Source organism: Chiloscyllium plagiosum, chromosome 23 (genome assembly GCF_004010195.1).
Source record: "Chiloscyllium plagiosum isolate BGI_BamShark_2017 chromosome 23, ASM401019v2, whole genome shotgun sequence".
In the NCBI taxonomy this organism is placed as follows: Eukaryota; Metazoa; Chordata; class Chondrichthyes; order Orectolobiformes; family Hemiscylliidae; genus Chiloscyllium; species Chiloscyllium plagiosum.
The window spans coordinates 33206859-33228945 of record NC_057732.1 but is presented as its reverse complement, the minus strand read 5'-3'; the positions used below and the strand labels follow the sequence as shown (position 1 = coordinate 33228945).

Here is a 22087-nt window from a genome sequence, read left to right as displayed (position 1 = left end):
CACAAAAAGCCACTAGAAATACAGATAGAATTCATAAGTGTTTTTTTATAAGTTCATGCATGCAAAGTGAGTGCTGATTTCTGGAGCAGCATTTATTGCTCACCCTTACTTGCCCTTGAGGTGGTGAGCTGCCTTCTTCAACTGCTGCAGTTGATTTGGTATAGGTAGATTCGCAGAACGTTTAAGGAGTTTGAGAAAATAATTACTAATTGAAACTTTACAAAAAAAGTGAGGAAAATCAAGAGAAATGAAAAAGGGAAGCAACTGAGACAAAGTAAATAGTGAGAAAGAGAAAAAAACCCAAAAAGAATGAAAATCGGTGGCAACATAAACTTTATCAATGTAATTTACCATTAAGGAGCTGCAAAAAAAAACTATGGCGATATTTGGTCTAATAGAATTTTGACATTGATTCAATGTTCTACCACTTCTCATGAAAGCTATTACTTTAGGGTATTTTGTTCAATAAATGACGAGATTCTCCCAGTGTTTGCGTGGATTTCCTCTGGGTGCTCCGGTTTCCTTCCACATTCCAAAGATGAGCAGCTCAGGTGAATTGGCCATGCTAAATTGTCCATAGTGTTTAGGTGCATTAGTCAGAAGGGGGAGAGTTAATCTTCAGAGGGTCGGTGTGGACTTGTTGGGCCGAAAGGCCTGTTTCCACACTGTAGGGAATCTAATCTAATCTAATCTAATCTAATCAAGGGAACAAACAAAAATGAATGAGTCACCGAATACAACTGCAAGCTAATATAACAAACCAGTAAATATGAACTGCATGTTGCAGAAAAAACAAAATAATTTTAACCATGCACCTTAGAGCAGCATTCTAAGGTTGCTGGGTTCATCTATACTTGTAAGCTAATCACTTTTTGTTCCTTGTCCACCTGCAAAATAATCACTGTACATCGTTTAAGCACACTTTTTGAAAAATAACAAATATATATATATTACATGACAAAATCCTAAGAGTCTCTATTTATAATTTGTAAAAAAATGCAATTTACTGTGATTTATTAACATAGATTAAAATGCCCAACCAGTGCTGCAGTGTGACAGTATCTTAAAAAATTAAAATTCTTATACTAAGCTCACAGAGAACGTACACATATTTGCAAAGGGACTTGAATGTACAACAGTATTCAAAAATGGGAGAGAAGCATTGGCAGGTTTTACAAGCAAGGAAAAAAAAAGTAAATGCACAATTATTTACATAACATCTGCCAGAAGAAATTAGAAATAATCTATACATTAAATTACTTTTCTACAAATAACCAAATCATGTAAAAGAACCATGTTTCACACCGCAACTGCATCAAAACCTATATTGCATTGTTCTGCTATTGTGTAATAGTATACAAAGGAAAATAAAATGATGCTACAGAAAGGGAATTGAACAGAAAAAGTGAAAGTAAATTGCATGAGTGCCAACACTCCTTAGAAGTGCAGTTATGTTTAACATATTTGAATAAAAAAATTTATACAAAACATTCAATAAATGCATTTTTAAATGCAACAATAAAATTACTAAATTACAATTTTGAGCCAACCTGTGCACTACAACGTCAGTTAGGATGGCTGGAATGTCTACTTACAAAATAAAATTTGAAAAATGTTTTTCTTCCCACTGGCTTCACAAACAGATATATACAGCTCCAACAGGAGTAAAACGTCTCTTTTAAGAATCAAAAACAGTTGTGTGAAAGACAAATAAAGATGAGCACTGGTGACAAGTTTATTACAATGTCTGACTTACAAGTCTTAAGTAGTATCTTTAAAAGATACATTACATAAAATATTTACATCTTATTTTACAGAATAATGTTCAAAATGGGTCAGCACAGCCCCATTTTAATGCCATCCTGAGCTGTGAAAATTGTTTTGCTGGAAAGATGGTGGCAACTGTGGTCTGGAAACAGAAATTTGTGGGGGTAATGCCGGCATTTGTTTAAGTCCCTGACCTGTATGTGGAAGAGGTACCACTTTGGGGGATGGTGGATGGAATCCTGGGCTTGCGAGTGATGCAATACTATTTGCTCCTTGAGTCTGATGGTGAGAGCCTTGTCTTGGCAGTGAATGATGAGATCCTGATCCTGCAGGTGGAAGCTGAGATCCCAGAGCAGCATGATGAGAGGGGTGGTGACTCAAAGACTGATGGGCCCCTGAAGGAAGATGGTGTGATCCTTGAGGAGCTGGATGATGCGACCCTTGTCCTGGAGCAACATGATGTCCTGACCCAAGAACTGGAGCTGGTGGAGGTGGTGGTGGCGGTGGTGGAGGTGGTGGCGGTGGAGGAGGATGTGCTGAATTAAGTGTATTGTGATGTGATGCTGCAGTTCCAGAGGCTGAAAGAGACTGAAGTCCTGCTGCAGAAGGTGGAGGAGGATGAACAGGTGCTGGCCCAGGTGGTGGTGGTGGAGGTGGTGGTGGTGGTGGAGGATGATGTCCTGAAGTCTGACCATGTAGTAGTGTCCCCTGGGTTGGCGGTATTGGATGAACTGGACTAGTTACATGTGACAACGATGACTGATGTGGGCCCTGTCCTTGAGTTGGAGGGTGATGTGGGCCTGGAAGAGCCACAAGGTGTGGTCCTGATCCGGATGACTGAGAGACTGGAGGTGGCGGCGGTGGTTGCGTTGCAGATGCTGAGGAAGAATGATGTAGGCCAGAACTCGGAGGTGTCAGATACTGCCCTGTAGAAGGTGCATGATGAGCAGAGGCAGTTGCAGCTGGTAGTGACCCTGAAGCATGCAATAAAGCAGAACTTGGAGACTTTGGGGGACCTTGGTGTAAAATGGATCCAGGAGAAGGTTGAAGCAAACACGTTCCAGGCAAGTTCTGTGTTGGACTTGCTGCAGGAGAGAATGTTCCCTGTTGGGAAACATTTGTTCGTGGCTGATTGAAACTTTGAAAGTTTCCAGAAGGTTGCTGGTTTTGATAGTAGGCAGGTGGTGGTGGTGGAGGTGGTGGCGGCGGTGGTGGCGGGGGCACACTACTGCTTGAATGTTGCTGGTTGAACTGACTCAAACTAGATTGATGACTTGACGGTGCTGCCGACGAAGGATAAAATGCTGCACTTGTCTGCTGCTGTTGTGCTAAACTCCCAGGCTGTGCTGTCTGATAGTACACTTGTCCCACAGTGACAGGGGTTAAAAAAGATCCCCTGTGTGATGCTGCCTGCACTGTTCCTACTTGAGGCGATTGTGAATGAATTGTCCTATATGGTGATCCCAGTTGCTGTGACTGAGACTTTGGCGAATGTAAGTGCATTTGAGGCTGTGGTTGAGAACTTGATGGAAGATAGCTGGCCTGTCCAGGCATGTGAGGAGCTGATGATTTAAGAGGATGCTCAGCATGTTGTGGGAGCACAGGACACGGAGTATTCAATGGATGCTGAGTTGGTTGACAACTTGATGGTTTTATTAAACTCTGAGACTGTGATGGACATGGATATTTTAAATAATGTGGATTTCCAGACTGGCCATTAACATTAGTTTTTGAAATTGGCTGGGAATCAAAATGAAAATGCAGCTTCTGCTGCGTCTCAGACTTAACTTGACTTTGATTAGAAGTCTCTGTTGTATTACTTGTATTTTCTAATTGGGGAGGATGAGACTGTAGCAGGTTTTGAGATTTCACCTGCAACTTTACCTGGGATTGGGATGATGGTGGAGAAGGCATTTGTGCTGGCTGTTAATTTAAAAGAAAAAAGTTTGAGCTTTAACAAATCATTTAAGTTGAATGCAGAAAAAATAATGTTTCATGTTTGTCAATAACCATTAATACCGAGCCATAACACAATAACTTGTAGAAAAAACATTCAATACAAAACGTCAGTACTCATAACGCAATATGCTTTAAAGCAATGGCAGATTACCTTATTTAATTTTGATGGGCTTACATTATGCTTTTGTGAACTCACTGGAGATGGACAATCCTTTTCAGGAACTTGTTCTGTGTTTTCTGTATCTGAAATTTCTACAGAAGTAGAAAGATAATTAATTAATGTATCATTAGAACATACAGACAGCGTTAAAATTGTACACTTAATTTTGAAAATTTAAAATCAGCCATTTCCTCTTCAAAATCTTGCAATTACTAGAATAAATATACAGTAAACACTAAAACATTATATAATGCTATGTAATATAAATAAAATGTGTTCTCTCCAATATGCAATAACTTAGCAAGTATTTATGACTAAAATACATATTATCTTTCCCCAAGTTTTACTGACATTAATATGTACAAATCTATGGCCAAATTAGCACTTCTCCAACTTTTTCTTATTCTTTTGAAAAAATACATTGACTAAACACAGATCCATAAAGTTGGGGCTTTTAGCACAACTTATTTTTAATAACTTCTATGTAATTATGAGATTCTGGCAGAACAATCAGAGTAAACAGAATTCCTGTGTACTACAATATATCCTTCTGATTATGTAAAACTGTGGACATTTTGACAGTCATAACTAATTAATGTTTTGGCCAGTGTTTTTAAAGGAATACTCTACAATCAAAATGTACTATATCAGAATATTCCTTAAAGAAGTATGTTTAACAATTTCAGGTTGAGCCAGAACTCTTCCCATAGATCAGCATGACTTTTGCAAAATTTCTCAGTCCTGGATGGGCTCGATAATTTGATGTGAGATGCCTCAGGGCTTAGTCACTCATTTTCAATATTCCTCAGGAATATTAATAAATATTTTCTACTAGGATTCATGATAAAGCCACAAGATGATCTATGGAGACTGCAAAGTTAAGAGAGATATCCAAATGTTTTGATCATTTACCTTTAGAAGATGGGCACAGGTTTCACAGTTCTCTTCTTGTGTTCAGACACCTCCTCAGGAGGTAAGACATAAACTGGGGAAGATGCATGATGTTTAACTTGTACATTGCTTGGTGGAATGAGCAGACTTGAAGGGCAAATAACTCTTTCATTCCATATCTTTTCTTTGACTTTACAAGACCACTATGCATCCTTACAGTGGAGTATTCCTTTAAATTTATACCAGCAGAATTGTATAAACTATTAAATATTTGTCCTACAAAATCCACACACCTAAAAGCTGTTCTGAAGCAAACGTAGTAATATAAATTTCAGAATACAAGAAAAAAATTACAAGCACAAGGTGCACATTTTATTGCAGATTATGTACATTTTGACAATACAATACTTAGAGGTACAAAGGCGTATAATTTTAAAAAGAATTTACATTTCATGTAGGAACCAGTTTACTTCTCAACTTGTGTTCATTTCAACAGTCAAATGATTAGTGCAAATAATATGGAGGAACAATAAGGGACTCCATTCCAGTAATGACATTAGATAATATGATTTCACAATAGTTACAGATCACAAAAAAGGTGGAATGATTATGGGATGTCTTCTCTACTGACCTAGGTTAGGTTCACTAGGAGAGTTAGCTGGGATCTTCAGTTGAAGACGTGGAATGGGTTTTGAACAGTGGGATGAAGATGGAGTTTGGAGATGACACTGTGGCCAATGAGGTGATGTTGGGCTATGGGTGGGTGAAATCATTCCTACAGATGGAAGTCCCAATAACAAAGTATTAGAAATGACAGGCTTTATTTTAATAAATAATTTTCAGAAAATAATGCCTTTCAAATAAGTACAAAATCTGTCACTGACTTTTACTTACCATAGTGCCCTGTCATTCTAAACAAACATTGTATCAGGAATACAGTAACACAATGGATACTAATGTCGATGGACCATATATTCATGGCTTATTTTGGATTGCATCAATAACCGGAAGCATGTAAAATGCGTAAACGATACAAAAATCCAGATCTATCTGATAAGTTAATGCAAATGACATGTTGTAAATGCTTTTAAAAAAGATTCTGTAAAGTTGCTCAGAAGTACCTAAAACATGCAATAAAACAACACACTTTACAGACCTTGAAGCTTCAAGGTAGCATTGAGCGCTCCATGGCAATTTTTAAACATTGGTGAGATATTCATCTTCCAGTGAAGGTCATGGCCTTCAACTTTTTTAATTTGTTTCTGCCGAGCTCAGCCACATGCTTCAGAAAGTTGCCAGTTACAGGAAGGAAGATATTACATCTTCAAACCTCTGCTTCTGAACTCTTTGTGCAGCACAACACCCCATTCTCATTCAACTTACTCTTACATTTTGTGGAACATTCAATGCCACACAACTGAAGTAAGGAATTGTGCACTCTATGGTTATAGAGAAAGGCCCTTTCCTATTCCATAACACTACACAGGAAGCATTTAAAATCTGAACAACCAAAAGCAAGTGCCACTGAAGAACCAAAATGTGACATTCAGTCAGTTCAATTATTAGTCTTAAAGTTTGACTGTTCTCAGCTGACTGATAATACTACTAACCTATTTCAAATTTGTAATCATTCTGTCAAATTAGCAGTGGGAAATTGTGTAACAATTTGATTGACCACATGTTTATTCTAACACTGTGTTAAGTGAAGGGTAAAATCACATCCTTTGGAAGATACTATTTGACATGAGAACACGTGTGTATACATATTATAAACACAGTCCAAACTAAAAAGAGATAATATAACTTACCACCTTCTTTTTCTTTTCTATGATCACTCAAAAGTAAAGCTCTTTGATAGCTCCTTTCTCTTACTTTCTCTACAGAGGTTGAGGCAGTCCTTCACATAGAGATACATAATTAAAATACAGGAAGATATCAAGGAATTTGTGTCACATGCTATCATTTCGAAAGGAAAATGTCGAGATAACGTTATTTGACACTTCAAAACAAAAATAATTACAATTTCCTTCAATATGTTTCCTTCAGTACTTTGGTAGATTTTTAATCAACTCAATAAAGGGAAACAAATTTTGAGTAATATTCTGAATGAAATGCATGGCAATATAATCAATCGTTATAGCAGAGAACACTTCAGTGATTTTGGTGCTTTGAATATTTTTGTCGATGTCAAGTTCTTTCTCTCAATATTTCTCAAAACTACTTCTTCAATCACTTAATCAAACGACCTCACCACTGTCTCGTATTTTGTACCCCTTGCTTAACTTCCAAAGTCATTCAAATAAGGATGCAAGACTATTGGATCAATGATGTGATGTTATACTCCAGATACAACACATGATATTCACTCCTTCTATTGGCAAATGCAGAGATTGGCGACCTACAAATTGTATACAGCTTATTCCAATTCAAGTGACAAGTGCTAAGCAAGGCTCAGTAGGCTCCGAATGTTGGTGTTGGAGGGCCAAAGTAATGAACTTAGTGGTAAAGGGTAAAATATGTTATATATTTATGTTTTCAGTTACTGCTGCCAGTGACCTTCCTCAGTGATGTAAACTTAACATGTATTCTAATCCAGACATTCTCAGAATAGGTAGTTTCCAATAGTTTGCTCTTCATTGGGGGCATAATTAAGACCAATTACAAATCTAGTTTCTGGAAACTTCTATGCTGGTTTAAAAAGATTTCAAACTGGAACTGGCCTTGTTCACAAAACTGGTCATGGCCCCCAACTGAATTAATAATCACTGACAATTTCAATTAACGGCACTTGTTAGAAGACATGCAGGCACTAAAAGGTGTGTGTTTTTTTTTTAAAAAGCTCATCAAGAAACCATCTAGTATTCCTCAATGTATTTACGATACGGTTAGGAGAATTGTTTTTGGTAATTTAAAATCCGGTTATTTGGAGATGCTGAACTGACACAGTGATTGAATTTTTTTTGCAATAGATCCATTTACAGTGATACATCCAAACATATCAAAGTCTTATGAAACAAAGTTTTTTTTTTATAAATTATATTTTCAAATGGTGCAGAGTTGCATTGATTAATGGCAGATTTTGCATCTGTCAACATACAAATGATTTTCAGCAGAAACCCAAAGGAGAAAAGCAATGATTGAAATGATTCATTACAGATTGCCACTGGAGTTGGAACCATGAGTGCTGTACAAGCTTTGTACAAACTACTGACTACAGTACCCAAACTCAAGTTGTACACACTAAGGCACATAAAGCACTGCTATTCAGAAGTCTGTATCAACAAAATGTTCAACTATCAACCAAACAAGTTCATTCTGACCATATTTCAAATGTTTCATGTTTCAGCCATGTAGAAAAGGTGCCAGATTTTACTATGAAAACGTCATCATCTCTTGAACAGCTTAACATTTTGCACAATATTCCCTAACAACTTCCTTTGTTCTAGAATTACATAGATTAGACAGCAAAAAGACACTTGGCTTAATTACTCTGTATGGGCGGTTATATTCCACATGAGGCTTCTTCCACTTGATCGATCACATCTCAGTCTCTTAGCCTATTTTTCTGTACTCTTTTCATCTCATCTGCACATTTAGTCTCCTTTCTACAGCAGTTAAATGATTTGTATTAAGTTTTGCTATGGCAGTTAAGTTCTAATCATTTCAATCTAACAAACTGATTTACAATAAGGCTGAGTCAATGTGCTACTCAAAGATAAAGACCAAGCGGGGTCATGTCACATTAGAATTCGAGAGGTTAGTGCTGGAAAAGCTACTGTTCATAATTTACATGACTTAGAGGACAGAATATAGGCTAGTAGTCCTACATTTTGAATTAGATTAAAATATGTATAGTACCAATGATTCAAGAGGAAATGAATGGGCTTGACAATAGGCATAGAGGTAGCACAGATCTGCAAGAAACTGCAAATTCATAAGAACCTCAAAAACATGCATGAAATAAGACAGAAGGAAAAGGATTTCCAGATTTTAATGGTCAAATCATGAAAATCATTGATTCAAGTGTTCATAGGAGTCAACGAAAGCATATATGAAAACTTGGAACATTTAGTTAAAAGCATATCAAATAAATCTAAGGCTGTGATGCTGAAACTGTAACAAAATAACATGGTAGATGCTGGAAATCCAAAGCAAAAATGAAAATGCTGGAAAAACTCAACAGATCTAGCAGCATTTGTGGTGGGAAATAGAGTTAACATGGAGTCCAATGTGACTTCTAAGTTGTACGTTGTCTTACTGTATTCATGTTTACTCTTTATATCACAAAGGAATTTACAGAACAATAGAGTGAATCCAGAGGAAGACAAACTCATTTCTGAATTTATGAGGACTAAATTATGCAGAAAGATGATTTTTCTTAGTATATGATTTATTGGAAGAGAATAAGGGAATGTTTGGTAAGGATTAGAGATACACACCATTTAAGGAATTAGAAAAAAAACTATGAAATTAAAAAAAAACAGCACAACAGAATTGTGGAACAGAATTCTAGAAGTGATGGTGAAACAGCTTTCTAAAATAAAGACAAGTCCCAACCTACTCAACAACTTCTCCTAAGAGAGCCCCATCATAGCTGTCAGCCTAGTGAACCTTCACTGGACTGCCTTCGATGCCAATATATCTTTCCTCTAAATAAGAGGTCTAGAACTGTTTTCAGTCTTCCAACTACAGTCTGACTAATACCTTGCATAGTTTTAGCAAATCCTCCCTACACTTGTACTCCATTCTCTTTGAAATAAAGATCAACTTTCCATTTGCTTTCCTTACTACCCAGTGAACTTAGATGCTAACCTGTTGTCATTCATGCACAAAGACTCCTACATTTTGTTCTGTAGTTTTCTGCACATGTCCATTTTTAAAAAAATCAGCTTTTCTATTCCAAAGTGCAAGGTTCACATTTCCCAACATTATATTCCATTTTTGCCCACTTAGTTGATTTGTCTGTTAATCCCTCTGCAGACTATGTTATCTTCCCATCTATGTTTGTGTTATTTGAAAATTTGGCTCTAGAACATTTAGTTTCCTCATCCAAGTCATTAATATTGTAAATTATACATGGATGGAGTGGTGGCACAGTATGGGCTTCACAGTGACGCAGTGGTCAACACTGCAGCCTCACAGCCCCAGGGACCCATGTTCAATTCCAGCTTTACTTGACTGTCTGTGTGGAGTTTGCACATTCTCCCAGCGTCGGCATGAATTTCCTCCAGGTACTCTGGTTTCCTCCCATAGTCCAAAGATATGTAGGTTGGGTGGGTTAGCCATGGTAAAAGACCCATGCAGGGTTACAGGGATGGGGTGAGGATGTTGGTCTGGTTGGGATGCTGTTTGGAGGGTTGGTGCAGATTTGATGGACTAAATGGCCTCTTTCTGCACTGTAGGGATTCTATGAATCTAAAATAACTGTCTCCAGTATTGATCACTGTGGCACTTCAATAATTACATGTTGCCATCTGAAAATGCTCTCCTTAATCCAACTCTCAGTCTTCTATTAGTTACTTCATCAGCATGGATACAGGATTGACTATCTTGAACATCATGGGCTTCTGTCTTATTAAATAGCCTGTGTGATAGGCTGCGACTTTTTTCACTGGAGGTTGAGACAAACATATAGAAGTTTATAAAATAATGAGAGGTATAGGTAGGGTTAATGGCCATTGTCTTTTTCCTGGGATGGGGACTTCAAGATGAGGGGACACATTTTTAAGGTGACAGGAGAAAGATATTAAAAAGACATGAGGAGCTTTTTTTTTTACACAGAGGGTGATTTGCACGTGGAATGAACTTCCTGAGGAAGTGGTGGATGTGGTTACAATTGCAACTTTTAAAAGACATTTGGTTAAGTACATGAATAGGAAAGGTTTGGAGGGATATGGGTAAGGAGCAGGCAGGTTTAACTAGTTTAGTCGGGGATTATGTTTGGCATGTACTGGTTGGACCGAAGTGTCTGTTTCCGTGCTGCATGACTCGACGGTACCTTATCAAATGACTTCTGAAAATCAAAATACATTACATCCATAACTTCCCCAGGAGGAAACCTATTAAATTTTCACACTTTTCCACAGCAACTCACATCAAATGGCCAGCTGCTCTATATGTGAGAGTGAAACAGAGAGCAGGACACACAGACAATTACTTTCTGGATGAGCTGCTGTAATTGAAAAGATATCATAAGAGTTTTCAGCTTAAAAAGGAAAGGAATAGAACAGAACAGACAGTACTTTTGGAAATTTAAAGAATCACTGAGGTGAACTTTGCTGGTGGAAGTTCGATCTCAAAGACTTGGGCTGAGAGGAGTGAGGTTTTAAGTAAGCCAAAAGTAATGGACTTGTTCTTGCATCTGCCAGAAGTTCGATGTACTGCACAAATGACTGCATCTGCTGCAATAACCAGGTACCACAAAAGGAGCTGTAAAGTCTTAGTTAACATGAAATCTCCTTAATTTTAGCTCTGAGTATTAGTCGCCTGTTAAGTAATTTTGATTTATTTTAGATTATTACTATAACAGCTTTGAAATGTGCAATCTTACACTTCAGTTATTTCCAATGATTGCTTGACAAGTTCATCTACATATTACATAGTTTATCAGACTCTATAAGGATTCTAATATTACTAAAAGGAAAGGATGGTCAGCTCCAGAATAATGGCAAGGCAGGGAAGGCGAGACAGACTAATGAGCGACTGCACAAAATATGCCTATTTTGAGGATTCTGGGTATTCCAAAATAGAGGATGGGAAAAAATTGTGGCTGTTTTGTGTGTTATTGCATTGTTTTCGAACTTTGGGGAAAAAAGCATCAAAACAGCAGCACTAAAAAAGGAAGACAGACAAAGGCAAAGACCACAGGGTCAGGGTAAGAAACTGACACTGCTCTCTGATTTAGCAGTAAATCTGCACAGTTACTGCCTTTGCTGTTTGAGTTCAAATATCTCTGGACATTGGAGTGTGTCTAGAAAAACTTAACAATCGCGAAATTCACAGCTGACCTTGGAGGAACATATGTGGGAGAGCTCACAGCACAGGATCAGGTAAGTACATAGTTTTTGAGTGCAACCTTGTTGTAAATTTACAATAGCGAGTAGAGTGGGTTCTTTCTGGATAAAATCTGTCTCAATTAAATTTTAAAATATAAACTGTAATATGAAGTTAGCCTGCAGCAGTGTTTTTTTTAGAACACTAAGTCGGTGCTATTTTCTAGGTCTGTAGATTGTGAAGGAGCAAAGATGGCCTTTAGTTGAGTTATGTGCTCTTCCTGTCAGATGTAGGAGTTTAGGGAGAGTTCCATGTTACTGATGATTATGTGCAGGAAGTGTCTTTGGTTGCGAATCCTATCATGGATCGGTTGGAGTGGCAGCTAGCGGCAATAAAGAATTTACAGGAGCTAGATTAGATTAGATTACTTACAGTGTGGAAACAGGCCCTTCGGTCCAACAAGTCCACACCGACCCGCCGAAGCGCAATCCACCCATTACCCTACATTTACCCCTTTACCTAACACTATGGGCAATTTAGCATGGCCAATTCACCTGACCTGCACATCTTTGGACTGTGGGAGGAAACCGGAGCACCCGGAGGAAACCCACGGAGACACGGGGAGAATGTGCAAACTCCACACAGTCAGTCGCCTGAGTCGGGAATTGAACCCGGGTCTCTGGCGCTGTGAGGCAGCAGTGCTAACCACTGTGCCACCGTGCCGCCCTAGGCTAGGGTGTGTGATGGATGGCTTTAAGAAAAGAGAAAAGCCACAGTCAGGTAGATGGGTTAACTCCAGAAAAGGTAGGAGAGGGAATCAGGTGGTGCAGGAGTGTCCTGTGGCTATCCCCATCTCAAATAGGTATGCTGTTTTGGAAAACGTAGGGGGTAATGGACTCTCAAGAGAATATAGCATGAACAGCCAAGTTTCTGGGACCAAGAATGGCTCTAACATAACGAAGGGTACAAGGTTCCAAGCATTCGACTGTGACAGGGGCACAGACAGACTTTTCTGCGGCTGGCAGTGAAAAATCAGACTGCGTTGCCTCCCTGGTGCCAAGAACAAGGATATCTCAGAGAGGGTGCAGAATGATCTCAAAGAGGGGATGGACCAGCAGGAGGTCATTGTATACATTGGAACCTTTGATACAGGAAGGGAAAAGGATGAGATTCTGAAGGGAGAATATTGAAAATGAATGAGGCAGGAATTTAAAAAGGAAGCCCTCAAGGGTAATGATATCCAGTCTACTTCCGGTGCTACGAGCTAGTGAGGGTATGAATAGGAGGATACAGCAAATGAATGCATGACTGAGGAGCTGGTGCAAAGGAGAAGGGTTCACATTTTTTGGACCATTGGAATCTCTTCTGGAGTAGAAGTGACCTGTGCAAGGAGGGCAGATTGCACCTAAATTGGAAGGGACTATTATGCTGGCAGGGAGTTGTACTAGAGCTGCTTGGGAGGATATAAACTAGTAAGATGGATGCGGGTGTGACCAGGGAAATGGTGAAGAAAGAGATCAATTGGAGACTGGTACAGATGGGAAAAAGGAGCAAGTCAAACAGTCAGGGAACAAAGCACAGACTTGTAGGAAAGGTAAGACTGTAAAATTAAACAGCATTTATTTCAATGCAAAAGACCTAACAGGGAAGACAGATGAACTCAGGGCATAGTTAGGAACATGGGACTAGAATATCATAGCAATTACAGAGATGTGGCTCAGGGATGGACAGGACTGCCAGTTCCAGGATACAAATGCTAAAGCAATGATAGGAAGGAAGGCAAGACAGGAGGGGGAGTAGCATTTTGATAAGGGATAGCATTACAGCTGTACTGAGGGAGGATGCGCTTGGGAATACACCCAGGGAAATTACTTGGGTGGAACTGAGTAACAGGAAAGGGATAGTCAGCAGGAAATTGAGCAACAAATTTGTAAGGAGATCTCAGTTATCTGTAAGAATAGAGACATAATCGAGTGGACGGTAGGAGGTGGCGTCAGAGAGTTAGCATCTGGCCTCAGCGATATAGAGGTCAGTTCACCATATTACCACCGCGCCCCACTTTATTGGTGGGTTTAGTAAGTTGGGATTGGAGCGAAGGAAATGGAGGGCTACACTTTCTGATGGGAAGAGATAGGAGTAATTGAAAGGGATGGAGAGGCAGCAGTTGGAGATGAAGGAGTTGAAGGAGGGTAGGAGGCCTGGAGGATGGATTCTGCTGGAGGTGGGAAAGGGGTTAAAGAGTGGGTTGGATTCCTGTTCAAAAAAATAGGTGTGGAGGTAGCAGAAAAAGAGCTTGACATCATGTGCAGAATTTGTTTATGTCTGGGTGAAATGGAATGAAAATGAGCCCTTCGCTGAAGACTGATCGTTCAGCCTCAGTGAGCGGGAGGTCTGGGGGGATGGTGATGTAGCAGCTACACGGTCCTCGATGTTAGCGGAATCAGGAGCTGGTATTCACCATCACCCTGGACCTAGCTGAGATATTTGAATCATTGATAGCATGGATAGGGTGAATAGTCAAGATCTTTTCCCCAGGGTAGGGGAGTCCAAAACTAGAGGGCATAGGTTTAAGGTGAGTGGGAAAGATTTAAAACAGACCTAAGGGGCAACATTTTCAAACACAGCATGGTGCATGGTATGGAACGAACTGCCAGAGGAAGTGGTGGATGCAGATACAGTTACATTTAAAAGGTATCTCGATGGGTATATGAATAGAAAGGATTTAGAGGGATACAGGCCAAATGCTAGCAAATGGGACTATCTGGTTGGCATGGACGAGTTGGACTGAAGGGTCTGTTTGCATGCTGTACATTTCTATGTCTCTAATAATAGGGTTGTTATGGTAGGGGATTTTAACTTTCCAAACAAAGACAGGGAATGCAATAGTGTTAAGGGTTTAGATGGAGGGGTATTTGTTAAAGTATGTACAAGAACATTTTCTGATTCAGTATGTGGATGCACCTACTAGAGAAGGTGCAAAACTTGACCTACTCTTGGGAAGTCAGGCAGGGCAGGTGACAGATGTCAGTGGGAGAACATTTTGGGACCAGTGACAATAATTCTATTTGTTTTAAAATAGTGATGGAAAAGGATAAATTGGATCTAAAACTTGACGTTCTAAATTGGAGGAAGGCCACGTTTGATGGTATTAGGCAAGAACTTTCAAAGGTTGATTAGGGGCAGGTGTTCGCAGGCAAAGGAACAGCTGGAAAATGGGAAGTGTTCAAAAATGAGATAATGTGAGTCCAGAGACAGTGTATTCCTGTTAGGGTGAAAGGCAAGGCTGGTAGGTGTAGGGAATGCAGGATGACTCGAGAAATTGAGGTTTTGGTTAAGAAGCATGTGTCAGGTATTGACAGCAGAGATTGAGTGAATCCTTACAACAGTATAAAGTGAGGAGAAGTATATTTAAGAGGGAAATCAGGAGGGTAAAAAGGGGACATGAGATAACTTTAGCAAATAGTGTTAAGGAGAATCCAAATTTAAAAATCACACAACACCAGGTTATAGTCCAACAGTTTTATTTGGAAGCAGTTCAAAATAAACCTGTTGCGACTACAGTCAAGATTAGAGCGATGCTGGAAAAGCACAGCAGGTCAGGCAGGATCAGAGGAGTAGGAAAATCGAGGGAAATGAGGGCTCATTCCTGATGAAGGGCTTTTGCTTGAAACGTCGATTTTCCTGCTCATCGGATCCTGCCTGATCTGCTGTTCTTTTCCAGCACCACTCTAATCTTGACTCTGATCTCCAGCATCTGCAGTCCTCTCTTTCTCCCTGTTGGGACTATAACCTGCTGCTTTGTGATTTTTAACTTTGTACCCCAGTCCAACACCGGCTTCTCCAAATCACGAGAATCCAAATAGATTTTATAAATATATTAAGGACAAAAGGGTAACTAGGGAGAAGATATGGCTCCTCAAAGATCAGCAAGGCACCCTGTGTGGAACGACAGGAGATGGGGGAAGACACTAAATGAGTATTTTGTATCAGTGTTTACTGTGGAGAAGAACATGGTAGATATAGAATGTGGGGAATTAGATGGCGACATCTTGAAAAATGTCCATATTACAGAAGTGGTGGTTCTGGATATCTCAAAACGAAAGAAGTGGATAAATCCCTGGGAGCTAATCCCTGGGACCTACCCTAGAACTCTGTGGGAGGCTCAGGAAGTGGTTGCTGGACTCCTGACTGAGATATCTGTATCATCAATAGTCACAGGTGAGGTGCCAGAAGGCTGGAGATTGGCTAATGTGATGCCATTATTTAAGGAAAAGCCAGGGAACTACAGACCAGTGAGGCTGACATCGGTGGTGGGCTAGTTGTTGGAGGGAATTCTGAGGGACAGGCTTTACATGCATTTGGAAAGGCAAGGACTGATTAGGGATAGTCAACCTGATTGAGTCTTCTGAAGTAGTAACGAAGAGGGCTGATGAGGGCAGAATGGTGGACGTGGTCTGTATGGACTTCAGTAAGGTGTTCAACAGGATGTTTGATTTAGTTGTAGGTGAGCACTTTGGAGAGAGTGACCATAATTCAGTTACCTTTAGTTGAGCGATGGAAAGGGATAGGTACATGCCACAGATCAAGAGTTATCGAAGGGGCAAGGGCAATTATAATGCAAATAGGTGCTTAAGCTAGGACAAATGTTCGGCACAACATCGTGGGCCGAAGGATCTGTTCTGTGCTGTATTGTTCTATATTCTAACTAGGATGCATAGAATGGGGTAGCAAAATGCAGGGGATGCAGACAATTGAAATGTGGAGCTGGTTTAAGGAACAGATATTGTGTGTTCTTGATAGTTATGTCCCTGTCAGGCAGGGAGGAAGTGATAAGGTAAGGGAACCGTGGTTTACTACAGAAATTGCATCTCTTGTTAAGAAGAATGAAGGAGGCTTGTGTGTTGATGAGGCAAGCTAGTACAGATGAGGCGATAGAGAGTTACAGATCAGCTAGGAAGGATTTAAAGAGAGGGTTAAAAGGAGCTAAGAGAGGACACGAGCAGTCTTTAGCAAATAGAATAAGGGAGAACCCTAAAGCTTTCTATAGGTATGTGAGGAATTAAAGGATGATTAGGGTAGAAATAGAGCCAGTCAAAGACAGAAGTGGGAAGTTGAGTGTGGACCCTGTAGAGATCGGAGAGGTGCTAAATGAACATTTCTCATCGATGTTCACTCAGGAAAAGGAGAATATTGTAGAGGAGAAGAAAGAGGTACGAGATATTAGACTAAAACGGATCGAGGTTAGTTACACATGGGTGTTATCAATTCTAGAAGGAGTGAAAGTAGACAAGTCCCCTGGGCCCGACGGGATTTATCCGAGGATTCTCAGGGAAGCTCGGGAAGAGATAGCAGAGCCTTTGGCTTTGATATTTGAGTCGTCATTGTCTAAAGGTTTAGTACCAGAGGAGTGGAGGATTGCAAATGTTGTGCCCTTGTTCAAGAAGGGCAACATAGATGGCCCAGGTAATTATAGACCAGTGAATCTTACTTCTGTTGTTGGAAAGGTTTTGGAAAGGATTAAAAGGGATAAGATTTATCATCTAGCAAGCAACAATTTGATTTCAGATAGTCAACATGATTTCGTCAAGGGCAGGTCGTGTCTCACAAACCTCTGAGCTTTTTGAGAAGATGACCAAGCACGTAGACGAGGGTAGGGCAGTTGACGTGGTATACATGGACTTCAGTAAAGCCTTTGATAAGTTCCACATGGAAGGCTGATGGAGAAAATGCAGAGGCATGGAATTGAGGGTGATTTAGCAGTTTGAATTAGAAACTGGCTTTCTGAAAGAAGGCAGCGAGTGGTGGTTGATGGAAAATATTCAGTCTGGAGTCCAGTTACTAGTGGTGTGCCACAAGGATCCGTTTTGGTACCACTGCTGTTTGTCATTTTTATAAATGACTTAGACGCAGGCATTGGTGGATGGATCAGTAAATTTGCAGAAAACACTAAAGTCGGTGGAGTAGTGGACAGTTTGGAAGAATGTTACAGGTTGCAGGGGGACTTGGATAAGCTGCAGAATTGGGCTGAGGTGTAACAAATAGAGTTCAATGCAGCTAAATGTGAGGTGATGCACTTTGGGAAGAATAACAGGAAGGCAGAGTACTGGGTCAATGGAAAGATTCTTGGTAGTGTGGATGTGCAGAGGGATCTTGGAGTCTATGTGCATAGATCCCTGAAAGTTGCCACCCAGGTGGATAGTACTGTTAAGAAGGCATACAGCGTGTTAGGTTTCATTGGTAGAGGGATTGAGTTCCGGAACTGCAATATCATGCTGCAACAATACAAGACGCTGGTGCAGCCACACTTAGAATATTGTGTACAGTTCCGGTCACCCCATTACAGGAAGAATGTGGAAGCATCGGAAAAGGTGCAGAGGAGATTTACCAGGATGTTGCCTGGTCAGGAGGGAAGGCTGAGAGACTTGAGTCTGTTGTCATTGGAAAGGTGGCGGCGAAGAGGGGATTTGATAGAGACATACAAGATGATCAGAGGATTAGATAGGGTAGACAGTGAAAGAAGTTTTCCTAGGATGATGATGTCAGCTTGTACGAGAGGCCATAATTACAAATTGAGGGGTGATAGATTTAAGACTGATGTCAGAGGCAAGTTCTTTACAAAGAGTGGTAAGGGCGTGGAATACCCTACCTGCTAATGTAGTCAACTCAGCCACATTAGGGAGATTTAAATAATCCTTAGATAAGCACATAGATGATTTTGGGATAGTGTAGGGAGACGAGCTGAGAATAGTTCACAGGTCGGCGCAACATCGTGGGCCGAAGGGCCTGTTCCGCGCTGTATTGTTCTATGTTCCCCATAGGAGACTGGTTAGCAAGGTTAGATCTCATGGAATACAGGGAGAACTAGCCATTTGGATACAGAACTGGTTCAAAGGTAGAAGATAGAGGGTGGTGATGGAGGAGAGTTGTTTTTCAGACTGGAGGCCTGTAACCAGCGGTGTGCTACAAGGATCGGTGCTGGGTCCACTACTTTTCATCATTTATATAAATAATTTGGATGTGAGCATAAGAGGTATAGTAGTAAGGTTGCTGATGACACCAGAATTGAAGGTATAGTGGACAGCGAAGAAGGTTACCTCAGAGTACAACGGGATCTTGATCAGATGGGCCATTGGGCTGAGGAGTGGCAGATGGAGTATAATTTAGATGAATGTGAGGTGCTGCACTTTGCAAAGGCAAATCAGAGCAGGACTTATACACTTAATGTTAAGGTCCTGGAGAGTGTTGCTGAACAAAGAGTCCTTGGGAGCACAGGTTCATAGTTCCTTGAAAGTGGAGTCACAGGTAGATAGGAGTGAAGGCAGCATTTGGTATGCTTTCCTTTATTGGACAGAGTATTGAGTAAGAGAGTTGACAGTTCATGTTGCAGCTGTACAAGACCATTGATTAGGTCACTTTTGGAATATTGTGTGCAATTCTGGTCTCCCACATACAGGAAAGATGTTGTAAAACTTGAAAGGGTTCAGAAAAGACTTATAAAGGATGTTGCCAGGGTTGGAGGATTTGAGCTCCAGGGAGAGGCTGAACTGGCCGGTTCTGTTTTCCCAGGAGAATCTGAGGCTGAGGAATGACCTTATACAGCTTTATAAAATCATGAGGAACATAGATAGGGTAAATAGACAAAGTGTTTTGCCTGGGGTGGGGGAGTCCAAAACTAGAGGGCATAGGTTTAGGATGACAGGGGTAAAACTTAAATGGGACCTAAGGGGCAACTTTTTCACACAGAGGGTGGTGCGTGTATGGAAAGAATTGCCAGAGAAAGTGGTGGAGGCTGAACAATTACAACATTTAAAAGGCATCTGGATGGGTACATGAATAGGAAGGGTTTAGAAGGATATAGGCTAAGGGCTGCCAAATGGGACCAGATTAATTTACAATATCCGATCAGCACGGACGATTTAGACCGAAGGATCTGTTTTCATGCTGTACATCTCTATGACTCTACTAAGTTTTAAGGAGGCATTAGCATAGCTTTTGTGATAATTTACTTCATAACAAAACACTAGAATAGTGGATGTACATCTTAGAAAAGGGGCAAAATTTGATCTACCCTTGGGAACTAAGGTAGGGCAGGTTACTGAGGTGTCAGTAGGGGAGAACTTTGGGGCCAATGATCATAATTCTGTAAGTTCCAGAATAGTGACAGAGAAGGATAGACTGATCTAAAAGTTGAAATTCAACACTGGAGGAAGGCCAGAACTTTCACTAGTTGACTGGGGTAGGGGGGTGGGGGGGGGGAGGAGATATTCGCAGGTAAAGGGACAGTTGGGAAGTGGGAAGCATTCAAAATGACATAACAAGAGTCCAGAGACAGTACATTCCTGTTAGGGTGAAGTGCAAGGCTGTTAGGCGTAGAAAATGCTGGATGACTACAGAAATAGAGGTTTGGTTAAAAAAAAGGTGGAAGCATATGTTGGGTATTGACAGCAGGGATCAAATGAATCTCCAGAAGCATTCAAGGCAGCAGAAGCTATTTTTGAGAGAGAATTCAGGAGGACAAAAATGGAACAGATCGCTTTGGCAAATGGGGTTAAACAGAATACATAGGTGTTCCACAAATACATTAAGGACAGAAGGGTAACCAGGGAGGGGATAGGGCCCCTTAATGATCAATAAGATCACCTACATATGGAATCACAGGAGATGGGGGAGATACTAAATGAGCATTTGTATCAGTGTTTACTGTGGAGAAGGATATGGAAGCGAGAGAACTTGGGAAAGAAATAGCAACATCTTGAAATATGTCCATATTACAGAGGAATGAAAAGCTTAACATATGAGGACCGTTTGAGGACTCGGTCTATACTCGATCAAGTTTTAGAAGGATGGGGAGGATCTAACAAACTTACAGAATACTGAATGGCCTGGACAGAATGGTTTCTTCCTCTCCCACTGACCTAACCAGTATCCCTCCACCGACCCACTTAATTCAATTCGCTGTACTGGTCCTCACCCTCAACAACTTCTCCTTGGATGCCTCCCACTTCCTCCAGACCAAAGGGGTAGCCATGGGCACCCACATGATCCCCTGCTATGCCTGCCTCTTTGTTGAATACATGGAATAGTCCATCTTCTGCAGTTACACCGGCACCATTACCCACCTTTTCCTCTGCTACATTGATGACTGTATTGGCGCCATCTTGTGTTCCCACAGAGGTTGAACAGTTCATCAACTTCACGAACACCTTCCACCCTGACCTCAAGTTCACCTGGACCGTCTCCGACACCTCCCTCCCCATCCTTGACCTCTCCATTTTCACCTTTCTGGTGACCGACTCAACACAGACATTCACTTCAAACCCGACTCCCACAGCTATCTGCACTGCACCTTGTCCCAACTCCGCTTCTGCAAAAATGCTATCCCTTACTCCCAATTCCTCTGCTTCCACCACACCTGCTCCCAAAAGGAGCAATTCCACTCCAGAACATCCCAGATGGCCTCCTATCACAATTTCCCTTCCTACGTGGTCAATAAAGCCCTCCAGTGCATCTCTTCCACTTTCCACACCTCCGTCCTTGAACCCCACCCCTCCAACCGCAACAAGGATAGAACCTTCTGGTCCTCACCTCGCACCCCTCCAATCTCCGGATACAATGCATCATCCTCCGTCATTTCCGCCACCTACAGTCAGACCTACCGCCATCAAATATATTTCCCTCCCCATCCTATTAGCATTCTGCAGAGACCATTCCGCCTACAACTCCCTCGTTAGGTCCACGTTCACCCCCTCCCCCCCACCTTCCACTTGCATCACCTTCCCTTGCAACCGCAAGAGGTGTAAAACCTGTGCCACACTACCCCCCCTCACCGCCATCCAAGGCCTCAAAGGATCCTTTCACATCTGGCAGAGATTTTCCTGCACATCCAAAGACTTCATCCACTGTGTCCATTGCTCCCGATGCGATCTCCCCGACATTGGGGAGACAGGACGCCAACATGCGGAACAGTTCAGGGAACATCTCTATGACACGCGCACCAAACAACCCCACCGCCCTGTGGCTGACCCCCTCATACTCCACCAAGGACATGCAAGTCCTGGGCCTCCTCCACTGCCAAATCCAAGCCAACTAACACCTGGAGGAGGAATACCTCAACTTTTGCCTTGGGACCCTCCAACTACATGGCATTAATGTCAATTTCACCAGTTTCCTCATCTCCCCATCCCCCACCTTATCCCAGATGCAACCCTCCAACTCAGCACTGCCCTCCTGAACTGTCCTACATGCCCATCTTCTTTCCCACCTACTCGCTCCACCCTCTGCTCCATACCATCACCATCACCCCCCACCTTCATCTTC

At 41.2% G+C, this 22087-nt stretch overlaps 1 protein-coding gene across 6 annotated transcripts in view; it reads right to left on the bottom strand.

Moving 5' to 3' along the window:
• Positions 1 to 682: 682 nt before the first annotated feature.
• The window catches only part of kmt2e (lysine (K)-specific methyltransferase 2E), a 128233-nt gene continuing 106828 nt past the window's right edge, over positions 683 to 22087 (bottom strand). For 3 of the 6 annotated variants that reach the window (XM_043713855.1, XM_043713858.1, XM_043713857.1), the window contains 4 exons: positions 6586 to 6674; positions 5409 to 5552; positions 3878 to 3978; positions 685 to 3690 (listed from right to left, as the gene is read on the bottom strand). In XM_043713855.1, the coding sequence (XP_043569790.1) occupies positions 1852 to 3690; positions 3878 to 3978; positions 5409 to 5552; positions 6586 to 6674 (2173 nt within the window). In that variant the 3' untranslated portion in view covers positions 685 to 1851. Of the gene's footprint in view, positions 3691 to 3877; positions 3979 to 5408; positions 5553 to 6585; positions 6675 to 22087 lie in introns of all 6 variants that reach the window. The other 3 variants (XM_043713856.1, XM_043713859.1, XM_043713861.1) reach the window with 3 other exon arrangements.